General features: G+C 36.4%; 1 protein-coding gene across 1 annotated transcript in view; it reads right to left on the bottom strand.

The window, feature by feature from the left end:
• The window catches only part of LOC107683386 (neuronal tyrosine-phosphorylated phosphoinositide-3-kinase adapter 2-like), a 32,993-nt gene that overhangs the window by 6,041 nt on the left and 11,270 nt on the right, over positions 1-15,682 (bottom strand). Inside the window, exons 3-4 of the mRNA XM_016479444.1 lie at positions 14,974-15,281; positions 5,242-6,423 (exon numbers count right to left, since the gene is read on the bottom strand). Coding sequence (XP_016334930.1) covers positions 5,242-6,423; positions 14,974-15,281 — 1,490 coding nt within the window. The remainder of the gene's footprint in view (positions 1-5,241; positions 6,424-14,973; positions 15,282-15,682) is intronic.

Below are 15,682 nucleotides of genomic sequence, written 5' to 3'. Positions count from 1 at the left end.
TTAGGTGTGTGTGTGTGTGTTGGCAGGACTGTGTTCTTGTTAGTGTTCACAGGGTCAGATTGTTCTACAAGGCTTCTCAGCTAACAGCAGCCAACATAGGAACATGTTCTCCTCATCCAGTTAGAGTGAAATGCCATGCCAAATACCTTTTGGCACTTAGAGGTAATGGACACAAACAACACCACTGAAACAAGACTAGCCACAGCAGGAGCCAAACAAGAAACAAGTTGTAGTTTATCTCCCAGGTCAGTTCTTGTTTTGGGATCTAAAGTTCAGCAGCCGATTGCACAAAACCTCTTGGTTCAAGACAACATTTAGCTATAATTTGTTTATAATTACAGCTAAGGGATTTCTTAGCTTAAGGGATTTGTTGCAATCAGGCCCAGAGGTGGGGAGAAACAGACGAGTATGGAAGCCCATTTCAGTCTCAGAGTAAAAAAACAACAACAAGGTAATTGTGTGATTAAAGTTTTAAAATAAGACAGTCATAATGTGAGATATAAAGTTGCATTAGTGGAGTTTAAAGCTCCATTGCTAGATATAAAGTCACATTGTGAGATATAAACTCGCAATTATGAGAAAACAAAGTAGCAATTGTGACATAAAGTTACAACCGGGAGGAATAAAGTTGCGAAGTTGCAATTACCCTTTATTTAGTTAGTTAGTTAGTTATTTAGTTTTTACAGTGAGGTAAAAAAGGCTTCCATAGATGAGACTGAAACCGCTACTAGGACAAGTAGCTGTGGAAGTGATAGAAAGTGATGGAGGTATGGAATTAAAAGAAATAGAAAATCTGCAAAAGCACATGCACAACTATGCACAATTATGCTTAACACATGCATAATTAAGTCTTCATAGAACTTCTTCAGCATGTACTATATCAACATGTAGTGGCTTGGATTAAAACAACAAGCTTGCTTGGATTAAAAATTATATTTTATATATTTATATTATATATATTTTTAGATTTTTTAATATATTTTTTCAATATAAATATTTTTCAATATAATTATTTTTAATTAATTAATTAATATTAATACATGTGTATGTATATATATATATACACTGTATATATAAATGTACATAGATACAACTATATTTTGTATAATGTAAAATTATATTTCTAAAATTGATTTCTTTGTGAGTAATGTAGACTATGTAGTGAAATCAATGCCGAAGCAATATCTTGACTGACAACTTGTGATCAGAGTCAGGCCTTTTAACACCTGATGTAAACACGTCTAGTGATGTCATATAAAAGTAATGGAAGTGACAGAATCTATGCTGCCATAAAGGCAGATTAGAAGGAATAGAAATCAGTGATGTCATAAAGGAGCTTTGAAGCTGCCCGAATGAAATTGTCATAATGGAAAGTATAATACTATATATGTAAGTATTTTGTTGCACTGGAGGCAGTTTGTGTCTGTTTAATGGCACGTTCTTCGAAGATCTTGATCAGAATCTCTTCTCAATCATATTCTCTGTTTCCAGCCTGACAGCTAACCTGATCTGCCACTATGTTCATGTTACTCATATCAGCTCTCTATGTCACAGCAGGGCATAATGTAAGCACTTCTGTGCCTCTAAATTATGCTAATATATGCCAACCTCAGAGCCATAATGATGAGGAAATATATTAAATGTGTTGGATCATTATTAGTATATGCTAATGTAACCTTAGAGTATGTGAAGCTACTCAGACACTTAATTTTATAAACTATTAAGCTCTTCAATGCTTCAGGAAAAGCACTATTACATTTAAATACAGCTGCATACATTAAGGTGTAACAGGAGACTGCACTCTGTTAAGGGATATTTAGAACTATTTATGGGCACTGTAGGGCATAATAAAAACAAACTCATATCACATTTAAATTAGACTGATCCTTAAGACAGATTAATGCACAAACTTCATTGCGTGCCACTTGACACTGGTACATGTTCAGACTCTGTATGTCTTTCTGGTGCCGAATGGAGTTGCAGTAGAATTCCCTAACAGGATTTGGACCAGGTTAACTGTCCTGAACAGGAAGAGCTCAGTCATTGATTGTTTTATCCCTTAATGGGTAGATCTGAAAATACCTATTTACAGCCCAAGCATGAAGTTTAAGTAAGACTGACTTTGTAGCTTTCAATATGGGATCTGTAGAGAAGGAAGAAGGTTTATTCAATCAATAACACCCCATACAGTACAATAACATCTGTAATATCAAAATAATCTGATTATTTGAATACTAAACAGGCACTGCCATAGAAATTTTGGCAGATATAATCAATAATTGTTTTTATATTATGGCTGATAGCTGATACTGTAAATCTACAATGATCATCAAAAGATTATTAATATTTATGATTAAAAAAATCAGATAAATGCAGATAAAAAATAATTATGCATACAATTATATATATATATATGTGTGTGTGTGTGTGTGTGTGTGTGTGTGTGTGTGTGTGTGTGTTTGTGTGTGACTATATAGAAAGAAAGAAATACTTTTATTCAGCAAGTACACATTAAAATGATTAAAAGTGACAGTAAATACATTTATATTACAAATTGTAAAATGATAAAAATCTGTTTCCAAAACATGATGTTCTTTTGATCTTCCAATAGTAGAATCCTGAAAAAAAAAACATTTTTAACACTAATAAGAAATGTTTCTTGATTACCAAATCAGCATATTAGAATGATTTCTGAAAGATTATGTTACACTGAAGACTCTAATGGCTGCTGAAAATTAATTTTTTCATCACAAGAATAAATTGCATGTTAAAATATATTAAAAACAAACTGTAATATTTCATATATTCATATATATATATATATATATATATATATATATACACAGTACACATATACGATAGATAGATAGATAGATAGATAGATAGATAGATTATGTAGTTTAGAGCTAAAATATCTGCAAGGTTTTTAATTCACTTATAAGATTAAATCTAAATATGGATGAGTGAATTCTGATCATAATCTCACATGTGGCCACAGCCGTGTATTTTAGCAAACTGATGTTGAGCTGTAAATGAGAATGAGATTCTGGTGTGTTTTGGATCACTGTGTGACAGATTCTTCACTATCTCTGGCTTTTCTCTCTGTGTGTCAGCCAAACACACACACACACACACACACACATACTAATGCTGGCAGCCTGTTAATCTCACACACCTCCACACTCTGTCAGGCTCCAAGCCCAAATCACAGATCCGTGGAAGACATACTGACAGGAGGAGTCTGTGTGTGTTTGTGTATCTCTGCTGGACTGAGTAGCGTAAAATTGACTGTGATGGACAGACTGACCTGCTTCAGTGTGTGTGTGTGTGTGTGTGTGTGTGTACCTGTGTGGTGTATATGCCTTATTATATTAAGGTGAATTGAGGTTTGGCTTCTTATGAAGGTAAGGAAAATAATAACAATAGAAATTGTGTGTGTGTGTGTGTGTGTGTGTGTGTGTGTTTTGTGTGCATAGAGGGTTCAACATGATAGCCTTGACTTGTTAATCTGAAGTATTTCAGAATGAATCCATTACAATTTTTTCAAATCAAGATTTGAAAGGCTCATCAGAAAGGCATTCAACAACCCTTCGCAAAACAATCTGGCAACCTTTACATTCAACAGTGATTTTGATATGAATAGGCTCTGTTTGGGGTGGGAGAATCGGGGTCATTTTCTCACTCTCTCTGCCCCATACACTATAAGCATATTGCACAGTCTGTGTGTAGGTTGATCGTTCAATTTTTAATCTGTGAACGGGCTCAAACACACGCTTGCACACAGACACACCTGGGGTGATGGAAGTGGACCGTTGAAAAAGGACATGAAAGCCATCTCTCCTCCACACACGGGAAAAATAACAGTCTGGAAAAAAGTCCTTAGCTGAAGCTCTCAAGACGATTACACACGCTCTTTAAACCCAATCAGGCTTTGCTCTATGAGACAACATCCTTCACTTTGAAGCTGTAAATGAGACGGCTACCAATCGCCCCCAGATATCTCACAGTTAACCCTTCAGTTCCAGTATTTGCCAGGATTAACATTTGTGGATCTAATTAATTATAAGGCATAGTATTCTAGTTTGCTTATTTTCTATTTGCACTGATATTAATAAGCTGACAATTATTTTCTCGTATTTTCACATATAACCGTTAAATGGCTGAAATCTATGGAACATTTTGGACATATTCAAGACGGTATTTGTAGTTTAAAATAACACAGTTTAACAGTTTAATAATTTTGACTAGTTCTTCCTTTTCTTAAAAAAAAAATCAAAGTTACATTGAGACACAAAGCTTAAAATTAGTTCTTATATTATTCTTGTTAAAAACCTGTGTTATTTGAGCTGTAATGGTTTTATCATAATTTTTACAATTATTTTAGGTTTTATGGTTTTGTGTTGTCCAAATTTACAACTTCTATGTATATGCTATACTTTTGAAACTGTGAGCATTTAACATTAACAGCGTGGCCTCATTCAGTTCCATTATAAGTGTCTCACTGTAGCCCAGATTCATCTTTTTTTTGGGAAAATGAGACAATGACGGACAAGTTGAAATAAATTTTTGTGGTAATCTTCATTATCGGAAAGGTGAACAATATGTAAAAAATGGGAGAAATGCACAATCAAATATCCTATTATACTGTACCCATTACTGACCAATGCATATATATATATTTTTTTTTTTTTTTAATCTTGATAATTTAATGGCAATTTAAAGACTTTTTAAACCTGTCAGTCAAGTCCCTGTTCATCAGTTTGGTGTCAGAAGTGTTTTTATTTAAGAAAAGACATTTATAATGTTACAAAATTGAAATTGAAATTGAAATCTAATCTAATAAAATCTTTTGAATTTTCTATTCATCAAAAAGTCCTGAAAAAAAGTATCATGTTTTCCACAAAAATATTAAGCAGTACAACTGATTTCGACTTTAATAATAGTAAGAAATGCTTCTTCAGAAATAAATCGGCATATTAGAATGATTTCTGAAGGATCACGTGACTCTGAAGACTGCAGAAATAGCTGCTCAAAAATTCGGCTTTGTCATCACAGGAATAGATTACATTTTAAAATATATTAAAATACCAAACAGTTATTTTGAATGGTAATATTTACCAATATTACTCTTTACTGTATTTTTGATTAAATAAATGCAGCTTTGATGAGAATATAAGACTTACCGACCCCAAACTTTGTTTTTGGTATCACGTTTAGATCAATAACAACATTTTCACTCACCATCTGCTGACTCCTTACTCTTGCGGCTTCCAGAACCTTTCTTCAACATGTTACGTCCGGACGAGAACAAGTTGCTGAGTTCATCCAAAGGACTGGTTGGTGTACGACTGCCTCGACCTCCCGACCCTGAGCTTGAACCCGAAGCAGTGGAGACGTTTTGCATGGACCCTCCGTGCACACTGGAGGAATTCGAGAGCCGTCCGCTTTCACGTGATCCATGTGGAACTCCAGACGCGCTGCGAGGAATCGTCCCGGTCATGAGAGCGTCGTACGGTGGGGGGCGCTTCAGGGTGAGCGGCGTTAATGCGCGACCAATACTGACGGGGGATGGGCAGGCGGACTGGCTCCTTGGGTAACCGTGTGCCGCGGATGACCCGCCGCTTTTGTAAAGCGTGGATGGCAGAGGAGGAGCAGATGATCGTCCTGATGCTGTGATTGTTTGTTGCTCCTTAGTCTCCGCAGATTTCTTATGATGATGATGATGGTGGTGGTGATGGTGGTGGTGTTTACCAGACACCTGCTGCACCTCCAGCTGTGGTCCAGGGTCGGCACTAGTTGGGGATGTACCAGGTTTCCCATATCCGACGTTCTCCAACATGGGCAGTTTGGTGACATCCAATGGAGTAAGAGGGGATTCGTCAGAGTTGGGGGAACATTGGGCTGGTGCAGGTGGGAATACTAGTAGCGGAGGTCGATGGGAAAGCAGATTCGGGAACGGGGCGGGAATGTCACACAGCGAACCACGTGGAGTGGTGGGTCGTGTAAGTTCGACTTCCGGCACCAAAGCAGTGGGACATTGCTCCCATCGCGACTGCGTGTGGTCTAAAGATGAAGGTAAATCATCGAAGGCAGGATATTTCATCTCCTCATACACACTTTCACCTTGGTCATCCTCTTCGTCGCCATTAGCTCCGGCAATTCGACTGAAGTCTCGTAAGATGTTCCCCACCATCTCTATATAAACAGGCTCTGCCTCATCATCAGTGTCAGGGGCGGGGCTTTGATTCTGAGATGCCGACTTCTTTTTGTGTTGACGCGGCAGAGAGGCAGACTTAGCTTTGCTGACGTGGTTTTGAATGTAAGACTCGTCAAAGGATGTGCTGAGCTGGGTGTTGGGGTTGCGTTTGGGTTTGGGTGGAGGCATGCGACGGTACTCCTCACTGCAGGGGCGGGATTTTGATGCTGTTGGTGAGAGAACAGAAATGTTTAGGAATTGTATGGAATTCAACAGTGCAACTAATATAAAGTAGATAGCATAGCAGTAAAGTATTACAGTATTGTAAGGTGTTATCAGAATGTCAAGACATATATTAGCATGAAATATTAGCACTGCTAAGCCTTAGCAGACGGGTAGCCCAGTCAGCATGTATTATTTTTAATGTCACTGCTAACCCACAAAGCCGTATGGGGCTGCACAGGGCCATTACTGGTCTATTGTGCATGTGATCGTCTTTGATGCTTCACGTTTTATTCGTATAATGGACATTTTAATTAATTTTATTATATATATTATTAACTACATTATTAAAGAACATTTTATTTTAATGATATCATTTATTTGTTATTTTTATATAAATGTAAGATATTTTGAATCTATATTTAGGTAAATGGTTGTTGCAGTGTTTAATGTGAAATGACATGTATGTGTAGAATTGACTGTATGTCACTTCCTGTGAAGTGATATACACCGATGTATACTTGTTCCCTATGTCGAATACCCTGTGAAGTTCACTTTGCATTATCAAATTGGAACATACCCTGAGCGCACAACTGCCTGTAACTGGTGATGTCAGCTATGCTAGTCTTTGCTTTCTGAATGTGGTGGGAAGAGTTCATGGAATAATCAAACAGGCACAAATGGGCGGTTTTCTACACACACTGGAGGGCGGAGAGAAAGAACTAGAGTGGAGAAAACTAGGTCATTTTAACTTCATGAATGAATTTCATCCTAACTAATCATCTCAGCGGAAAGCGACTGTTTCAATTTCTTTTCCGCCCTCCCCCTCTTGTTTACTCACTCGCTCATTCTCCATCTTTCTGTCATTTCTCAGCTGAGCTCAGTGAAGGGCAACTTGACTGACCCGTTTCTTCCAGCAATCTTCAAGCAGGGCGGTGTGTGTGTTTGTATTTGTGTCTATTAGTGCGTCTCTTGCCAACAGCAAGCTCAAGTTGTAATAGTTAATGGGGCAGCATGGGATGTATGCTAATTTATAATGTCCTGTAAAGCTTACTGAAGCTATAATTACGTCATTCTCTAGAGATTCTAGATCCCTGTGTGTGTGTGTGTGCGTGGATGGGTTTATGTTATGTAAAGGACATGACGGGTTTATATCAGCTTTGTGGTGGTACTCTGTGATAAACAGATGAAAAGTCAGCAAGAATGACAAAATGATTTCACTTATCATTCAGAAAAAGACCCAAGTGACAGAACAAGGACAGTGACTTGCATTCTCTCAGCAATTTTACACACATACACACATACTTGTACACCTTGTAAGAACCTCCCATATACTTCTATTATTTTTAAATTTAGTTGATTATAATTACTGCACCCCAACACTAAATGGGTGTTCACACTGAAGAGTGTGTGTCTTTTGCTAAGACTAGCAAAAATAAAATACAAATAAAAATAAAATAATAAAATAAAATACTGGCATAATCATAGAAAAATGTCTTACAAGATGCTTTTATTAAGAGGCCAAAAAAGTGCAACATGCTCAGTGCAAAGACAAGTGTCATGAGATTTTAATAAATGTTTTTATGATTATGTGTGCAAGCTTTTTGTTCACCGACAGTCATTTACAAAGACAAAGTGCAAATCCAGAACTTACTCATTTTCAATAAACTTTGCAAAAAGTATAAATAAAAGTAAAGGTGAGATAAAAATCTCTCTCTCTCTCTCTCTCTCTCTCTCTATATATATATATATATATACTGTATATATATTTGTAAGAAGGTTTTAAATCAATTATATACTTTTTGTGAGATAGAAAGTCACAAATGTAAGAAACATATAAAGTTACAGTTGTCAGAAATCAAGTTGCAATTCTGAGATATAAAATTGAAATTAATATGTAATTGTAAGATATGAAGTATACAGTAATAATTAATTTTTATATAATATAATAAATTAATAAATGGCCACATATTAATATGTTGTGAAAGCTAATTCTTCATTTGTGGCCACAATATCTATTTTTTAGTGCATGTCATGTGCAGGCCTCCACAAAAATATGAATCCATACAGATGTGTAGAGACACAATGCAGCAACTACCAATGTGTGTGTGGTTAACTAGTTTTCAGAATGAACTAAAATGATAATATGTTCGCAAAAATGGTACTGCTATAGTTTAGCAAATTGTTAGGTCTCTTCATGGTTGGTGCCAGTGCTGCAAAAGCAGAATCCTGTAGGAAACATTGGTGTGTGGACGTATGTCTGTGGAAAGCATGTTAATGCATGTGTGTGTGTGAGTGTGTTGTAAGTGAATTTGATGATTGTGACACGGGAAAATATAGGGCACTGTGTTCCAGAGGACAGCAGGTGCATGATGTACCTTCCACTCACAGCACATCCATCTCTCTCTCTCTAACTCTGCCTCTCTCTTTCTCTCTCTCTGTCCCTCCCTCTCTCTTTGAAGCAGAAACAGTCTTGTGCTGTTGTTTCCCATAGAAGATGTAGCAAATGCTGGATCTCTTATCTAGTATTACACTGCTGATTTAATACATATGCTTATCTGTGTTTGTATGTGTACGATAATGCATTTATATTGATCTCCCTCTAAATTAGAGTTGAAATAGTCCCCACCAATGAGATATACCGCACAGATATACGCCTATAGGGATGCCACATGCCACATGTCATTAAGTTTAATATGATGCCGTTTAAAGAACACTGCTCATGATTTATTGAGGTTTTGCATGCATGTCAGTAGCTCTCTCTCTCTCTATATATATAGGACATACGTATTCTCTTGACAGTAGGTCAGCACAGAGGATAACATACACAAGCAAGCTGTCACATATGCTTAGAAAGATCATAGGGATCAGATGGAGGAAAAAAGAGGGTTGTAATATTTTTTTAAATATGGTACTACAGCATTTCCATGTTTTTTGGACATGTACCATAGTAATTCCATGGTATTGATCGTTTTGAAATACCGTGTAAATATGGTAACCATGTTAATCATTTAATACTATGCTATATATCTATGTACTATGGTTTTACCATCTGATACTATCTTTACTATCTGATACTATTTTTTGTAAGAGGAATCATATGGAGGAAATATATGTAGAGTACCGTGGAATTACCGTGTTTTTGTGTAACCATGTACCATGGTTATTCCATGATTTTTGCACATTTACCATATAGAGATTCCAATGTATGCTTTGAAGTACCTAAATATCATGGTATAATATGAGCATGGTAGTCAATCAGTACTATGGTAAATATCAAAGTACCATGGTACCACCACAGTATACAAGCAGCAAAAAGAAAGTCGGAGAAGAAATTTTCGATAATGTTTTCTGGACATGTGCAGTTGCAAAGCACCTTTTATGTTAAAATAGAATGTTTATGAATATGAAAATCATTTAATACTATGGTATTTATCAAAGTATCATGGTTTTATCATCTGATAGCATCAGTGTACCATGGTACCACCATAGCTTTTATTAAGAGGAGTCGTATGGAGGAAAAAGTGGGATATAATCAAATGTATGTAGAGTAACATGGTACTACCATTTTTTTTTTTTTGCACATGTATTATGGTTATTTCATGTTTTTGGACATTTAGCATGGTAATTCCGTAGTTTACTTTGAAGTACCTTGTAAATATCATGGTAATTGAGCATGGTAGTCAATCAGTTCCATGGTATTACCGTCTGATACTATATCTTTGTACCACAGTAAGAGTAGAAAGACAATTCTATAGCATGAATGTACGAATTAAGAAGGCTAGAAGAAAAAGTGGGTGGGTCTGTGAGAAATGCAATGCATCAATAAATGAGATAAAAGACAGGATAGTAATAAGGAAAACAAGAAAGAGTGCCAAACTGGGGTGGGAAATGAAGGCATGAGAGTAAAGAAGGAACGAGAGATGGGGGAAATGTATGTAGTGTGGAGCTCAAGAGAGAAAGAGAGAGAAGAGAAGGAGGAGAGATGATGAGCTCTTTGAGGCTCCTCTGGAGGAATAATCTTTGGCCCTTGTTGTGGTGGAAATGCCACAGAGCCTCAAGCTAAGTGAGTCAAACACAATCTCTCTGTATAGATCATTACTCGGACATCAAGACAACAGGATCCTATATGATTTTAAATATATGCTCTGGGTATGATCTGAAAACAGAAAAGAGAACAGATTGGTGGAAAGAGGTTTATATGTGTTTGAAGTGGTAGGGTGTTCTTTTTCCTAGAACTTAAAGCCATTTTGGATAAAGCATTTACTAAATGAGTGTGTCTGTGTGTGTGTATGAATATATTCCAAAATTATTTATGTATTTATTTTTTAAGAAATGTATACTTTTATTCAGCAAGGATGCATTAAATTGATCAGAAGTGACAGTAAATACATAATGTTAAAAATGCTGTTTGAACTTTATATTCATCATATAATCCTGTCAAAAATGTATCACATTTTCCACAAAAAATACTAAGCTGCACAACTGTTTTAAACATTGATAATAATAAGATATGCTGCCTGAGCATCAAATCAGCATATTATAGTGATTTCTGAAGGATCATGTGACACTGACGACTGGAGTAATGATCCTGAAAATTCAGCTTTTCCATCACAGGAATAAATTACATTTTAAAATATATATTTAATTGGAAAATAGATATTTTAAATCGTTTTTGATCAAATAAATGCAGCTTTGGTGAGAATAATACTCTTTAAATATGAATAGAAAATGGTTGTATGCGTTGGAAGGTGAATATACTAAAAGGGTTGATTTGCTGTACAGTATATATTACAGTGAGGTTGGCTGCGTTTCAAATTTCACTGCAAAGAGCCGGTTGATGTTTTTAGGGTTAATGTACTCTTAATGAGGTTGCAACATTGTAAAATGAGGTCAAGTGTTGGAGTGGGGTTAGGTATGTTGTAATGTGTGCTTCTGCTTTGGATTTGAAAGAAAAGCACTTTGAATGAGCTCAGCTCTCTGAGTGGGATCAGTAAAGATCAAGTTAAGGGTTAAAGGAAGACTAATGTGTGTGGAATTCAAGGACTCTGAGGCATTTGTTCACTGTATACTATTAAACAGCCTAGACCAGCACATTTATTTTGTCTGTTTAAGCTTGTATTAGAAATATGTAATATGCACTCTCAGAAAAAAAGGTATAAAAAGCTAAAAGGTACATTAATTTATCCCTAAAGTGTACATATTAGTAGGTTTTGAAAGGGATCCGCCCCAGTAAAAATGTTGTACCTTTTTTCAGAGAGTGTATACATGATTTGCTCTGACGTTAACTCAAAGTGGAACAGTGTTTTACATCTTTGTTAGCATGTTGTGAATGTGAATCACGACTCAAGTCTCCTGCTTGTTGACCTTGTAGCTGTGAACTTGTTTATAAGAGGCATCATCTGTGTTTTGGTCGATTCTGTCTGAAGCTGTCACCGCCGGTAAAAGACTTAGGCCGGGAATGTTGCCTATGGCAACGGTTGCCCTGTTCATAATGACACTGCAGCCAGCGGGCGACCAATGAGAGCGCTTTTGCTGGCTCAGGGTGACCAGTCAACAGAGATGATGTCACCTGTTCCTAGAAAGATACTTGGGTATATTTACAGGTGTCTGTAAAAGCGAATATATGTGTGGTGACCTTTTATCTGTGAGGCATTTTCCATTATGTAAAAAGACTGCACTGTCTGACACTGACTCATTACAGTCAACAAGAGTGCAGTGCTGCTAAGTGTGTATCAGGTCCTTCTCAAAGCAAGACAGTCCACTCGATAGCCACCCTGGTAATGCTATTGCTTGCCTCAGGCAGAACCATAACTGTTAAACTGTCACTGAGTGGGAGCACTTACACCCAAATATTCAGAAATTAAAAACAACTAATATTCAGATTAGTGTATAATTAATATGGAGTTTTGAGTAAAAATAGTAAAAATGTTAACTGCTTGTTTCAAATAACGTTTGATAGCATTTATCTATGTGTGCATTACCGTAATGGCAGTATTGGTTTTTATTATAGCTCTGTGTGAAAGCAATTTTTCATAGATGTTTTAGGTGTTTTTAGTAATATATGTGTGTGTTTTAATAGAAAGAATGCATGTTGTTTTAAATAATATTTCACAATAGTAAAAATGTAAATTCTGCAGGACCACTTTTGTCAAAGATGATTGACAATTAGCATACAGTTTGGATTGGTTCTGGGCAAGAACTCCCTGCATATCCATGCAGCCTAACATGGATAAGAGCAGGGAGAGCAGCGATAACCCCCCTAGGGTAAACAGAACAGAACCAACATAAATGTATTGCAGATATCATTAATGGTCAATAATTTAATGTACACATTTTAGAAATTTGTTTGATTCAAAGGGGAATCAGAAGGCCGAATCCTCACTGGACGAGAGGAGGAGCTGGGGATGGAGGAGGGTAATTAGCTATTGAGCAACGCGAAGGAACAATCATGTTAAGAACAAGCATGTTTTCAATACAAATAGATAGAACAAGCGTGTCCAATACTCGAACAGAATCAACGCTGAACTGACTTCAACTGAACGACTGTTTACCATTTTTTCTTTGGAGCTGCACCACAGCAGAAATTATTCCGTTTTCACCATGTCTACTATAGTGTCCTTAATATTAATCAAAGTCCCTTTAAGTATCAGTTGCTATAGAAACATTCAGCTTCTGAGATGCACGCTTAGGACTGGCTGGTCTAGCCCGAAAAAGATGCTTTTCTGATGTTATTTGAGCAAAATAAACAACATTTATGATCAGTTGTTGTCAGATTTCTTTGGTGATTTCAAATATGAAATTTAATCACAAGCTTGGCGAACAGTTTTGGAGAATTTAATGTTTCCCCATTCAAAGAGATAGGAGCTGCACTTGCATGCCCGAGAGGTGTTTCAAAGATGGCCGCCGAGTGAAATGTCTTGCCTTAAAGGGAATTTGCGGCAGCTGCAGTGACACAATCACTTATACTGATCATTGATTGGCTCTTTTATTCAGAAGGCGGGGCTTCCTTCAATAGAGTGGCCATATTGAGCATTGTATTTTTCCCCATTCAAAACCAGAGTTGCCAAGTCTGCTTATAATACGCGACTTTGGGCTTCTTTTTTTGTTAAGTTGTGTAAAAAAATCCCGGGTCGTGTTTTTTTGGGCTTATTTTAAAAAATATGGTTGCTTGTTTGGAAAATCTGACAAGCAACTTTGTTTACATTTATGTTTGCTGTGTTCTCCAATGCATTGATTGACAGTCTAGGTGTGTTCAGCTTGAAGCGGGGCTGCACAGACCGATCAGTGTTTGTCATCAAAGTACCGCAAGAACTCTAGAGAGCAGACGGTTCTGCATGCTTTCGAATCGCTCTTGCTGGAATTTGATGTCAAACACCGATTGGTCTGTGCAGCGCCGCTTCAGGTCAAACACAACTTTTGTCTGCTCACAGTTAATAGCCAATCAGTGCAACAATATAACTGCTGTAGTGTAATTCATCAAACAAATTCCGCCCCTTCCTCCCCCTCATTGGAGAAAAATCATGTTCAACATGAAGGCATGTGATGCTGTAATCCAAGCGATGGTAGTAGTAGACGTAATAATAGAGGAGTGGGATGAACTTTTTTTTATTTTTACAGTGTTTTTGTAATGTATTAATTATCACAGGCTATAATAAAAAAACAAGTAGGCCTACACTAATACTAACAGTAAATACATTTGATTTGAATATATTTTATTAGGCTATAAATATGTGGCTATGTTACAGCTCCCCCTTAAGCTCTTGTCTTTTTCTCCTTTTGCATCTCTCCAATCCTATTCATACTTTTTTTTTCTTGAACACCAGATCAGCATAATAGAATGATTTCTGAAGGATAATGTGATCATGTGCTAAAAATTCAGCTTGAGCATCACAGGAGTAAAAGAACTATTAACTTTCTTTAAATTATACTGAAACAGAAAACAGTTCAAAGTATTTAAAATTGTAATAATATTTCTTTCCTGTTTTATATATTTTAAAGTTTTTCTTAACTTATTTCTTAAAGCTGACTTTTCCAGTTATTATAATTATATAATTATATATTATTATTATAATTATATATATATTATTAAATATAATTGTAAAATATTACAATTGAATACTGCTGTTTTCTATTTTAATATATCTTAAAGAAAGATTTATTTTGTTAAATTATATTATTATAATTTTAAATACTGCAACAGTTTTCTGTTAATATATTTTAAATCATAATAATATTTCAGAAAAACAAAACTTAAAAAAATTATTATAATAGAAAACAGCAATTTTAAATTGTAATATTGTTGTATTGTAGCATTTCACAATATTAAGGTGTTTTTTATGGTCAATTATGTTCACTTATATGATGTTTAACTGAGAGTGAAAGAGCAGGAGAGGAGAGAGATCACCTCACTAACACCTCACTTTTTTTTTTTTTTTTGGATACGGTACCATGGTATTACCATCGCGTTCCGACACATTTCCAAGCACAAAATCAAGCTTGCATACAGTAGCTAGAAGCATTAGTGTTAACGTATTGCGTGCACACATATTTACCGTCACACTTCTCTGTTTCCTTCCCGCTTTTCCCCATGCTAAGCCCAGTGTTGACTGTCTCAGAGGAGATGCTGAGTTTGGTGTTGGGATCTCGTCTGGGTTTGGGCGGAGGCTGTTTTCTCGAGGTGGGACTCCCCTCATCCTCTCCCCCTCCCACTGAGTGCAGAGACTGCGAGCGTACGGTGAATCCTGGCCCGCAGGGAGGAGGAAAACGGTCCTGAGGGGCCGGCATCGTCATGAAGCCCATACGAAAGTGTTTGCCTGCGTAGCCCCCTCCTTCTGTCACACGGGCCACATCCTCACCAATCCTGAAGATAGAATTTCACAAAGTATTACACTTGCACCTGTCTATGAACCCCATATACTTCCTGAAACCTGGACGGATTTAAGCATCAGACATTGTTCCAGAACAGAGCAAAATGAAGCAAACCAGCACAGATTAATATTCTATTACAGATTAATGTGCTGCTGTACTAGTCCAGCATTCATTAATGTGAATTCACAATGAATACCACAAACAAACAAACATAGCACAGGTCAGAGGGATTTTAATTCAGGCAGATCAGAGATCAGGGAGGATGTTTGTGGACATTTAGAACCGGAAAAATTCTCATGCAAATAAAATTAGTAGGCTATGTGTTGTGATCTAAAAATGACTTGGAAGGACACCTAAAAATTCATCAAAAGTGACAGTAAAGACATTTAATAT

The sequence above is a fragment of the Sinocyclocheilus anshuiensis genome, unplaced genomic scaffold (genome assembly GCF_001515605.1).
Source record: "Sinocyclocheilus anshuiensis isolate Anshui unplaced genomic scaffold, SAMN03320099.WGS_v1.1 scaffold1170, whole genome shotgun sequence".
In the NCBI taxonomy this organism is placed as follows: domain Eukaryota; kingdom Metazoa; phylum Chordata; class Actinopteri; order Cypriniformes; family Cyprinidae; genus Sinocyclocheilus; species Sinocyclocheilus anshuiensis.
This window is presented reverse-complemented; position numbering and strand designations above follow the sequence as displayed.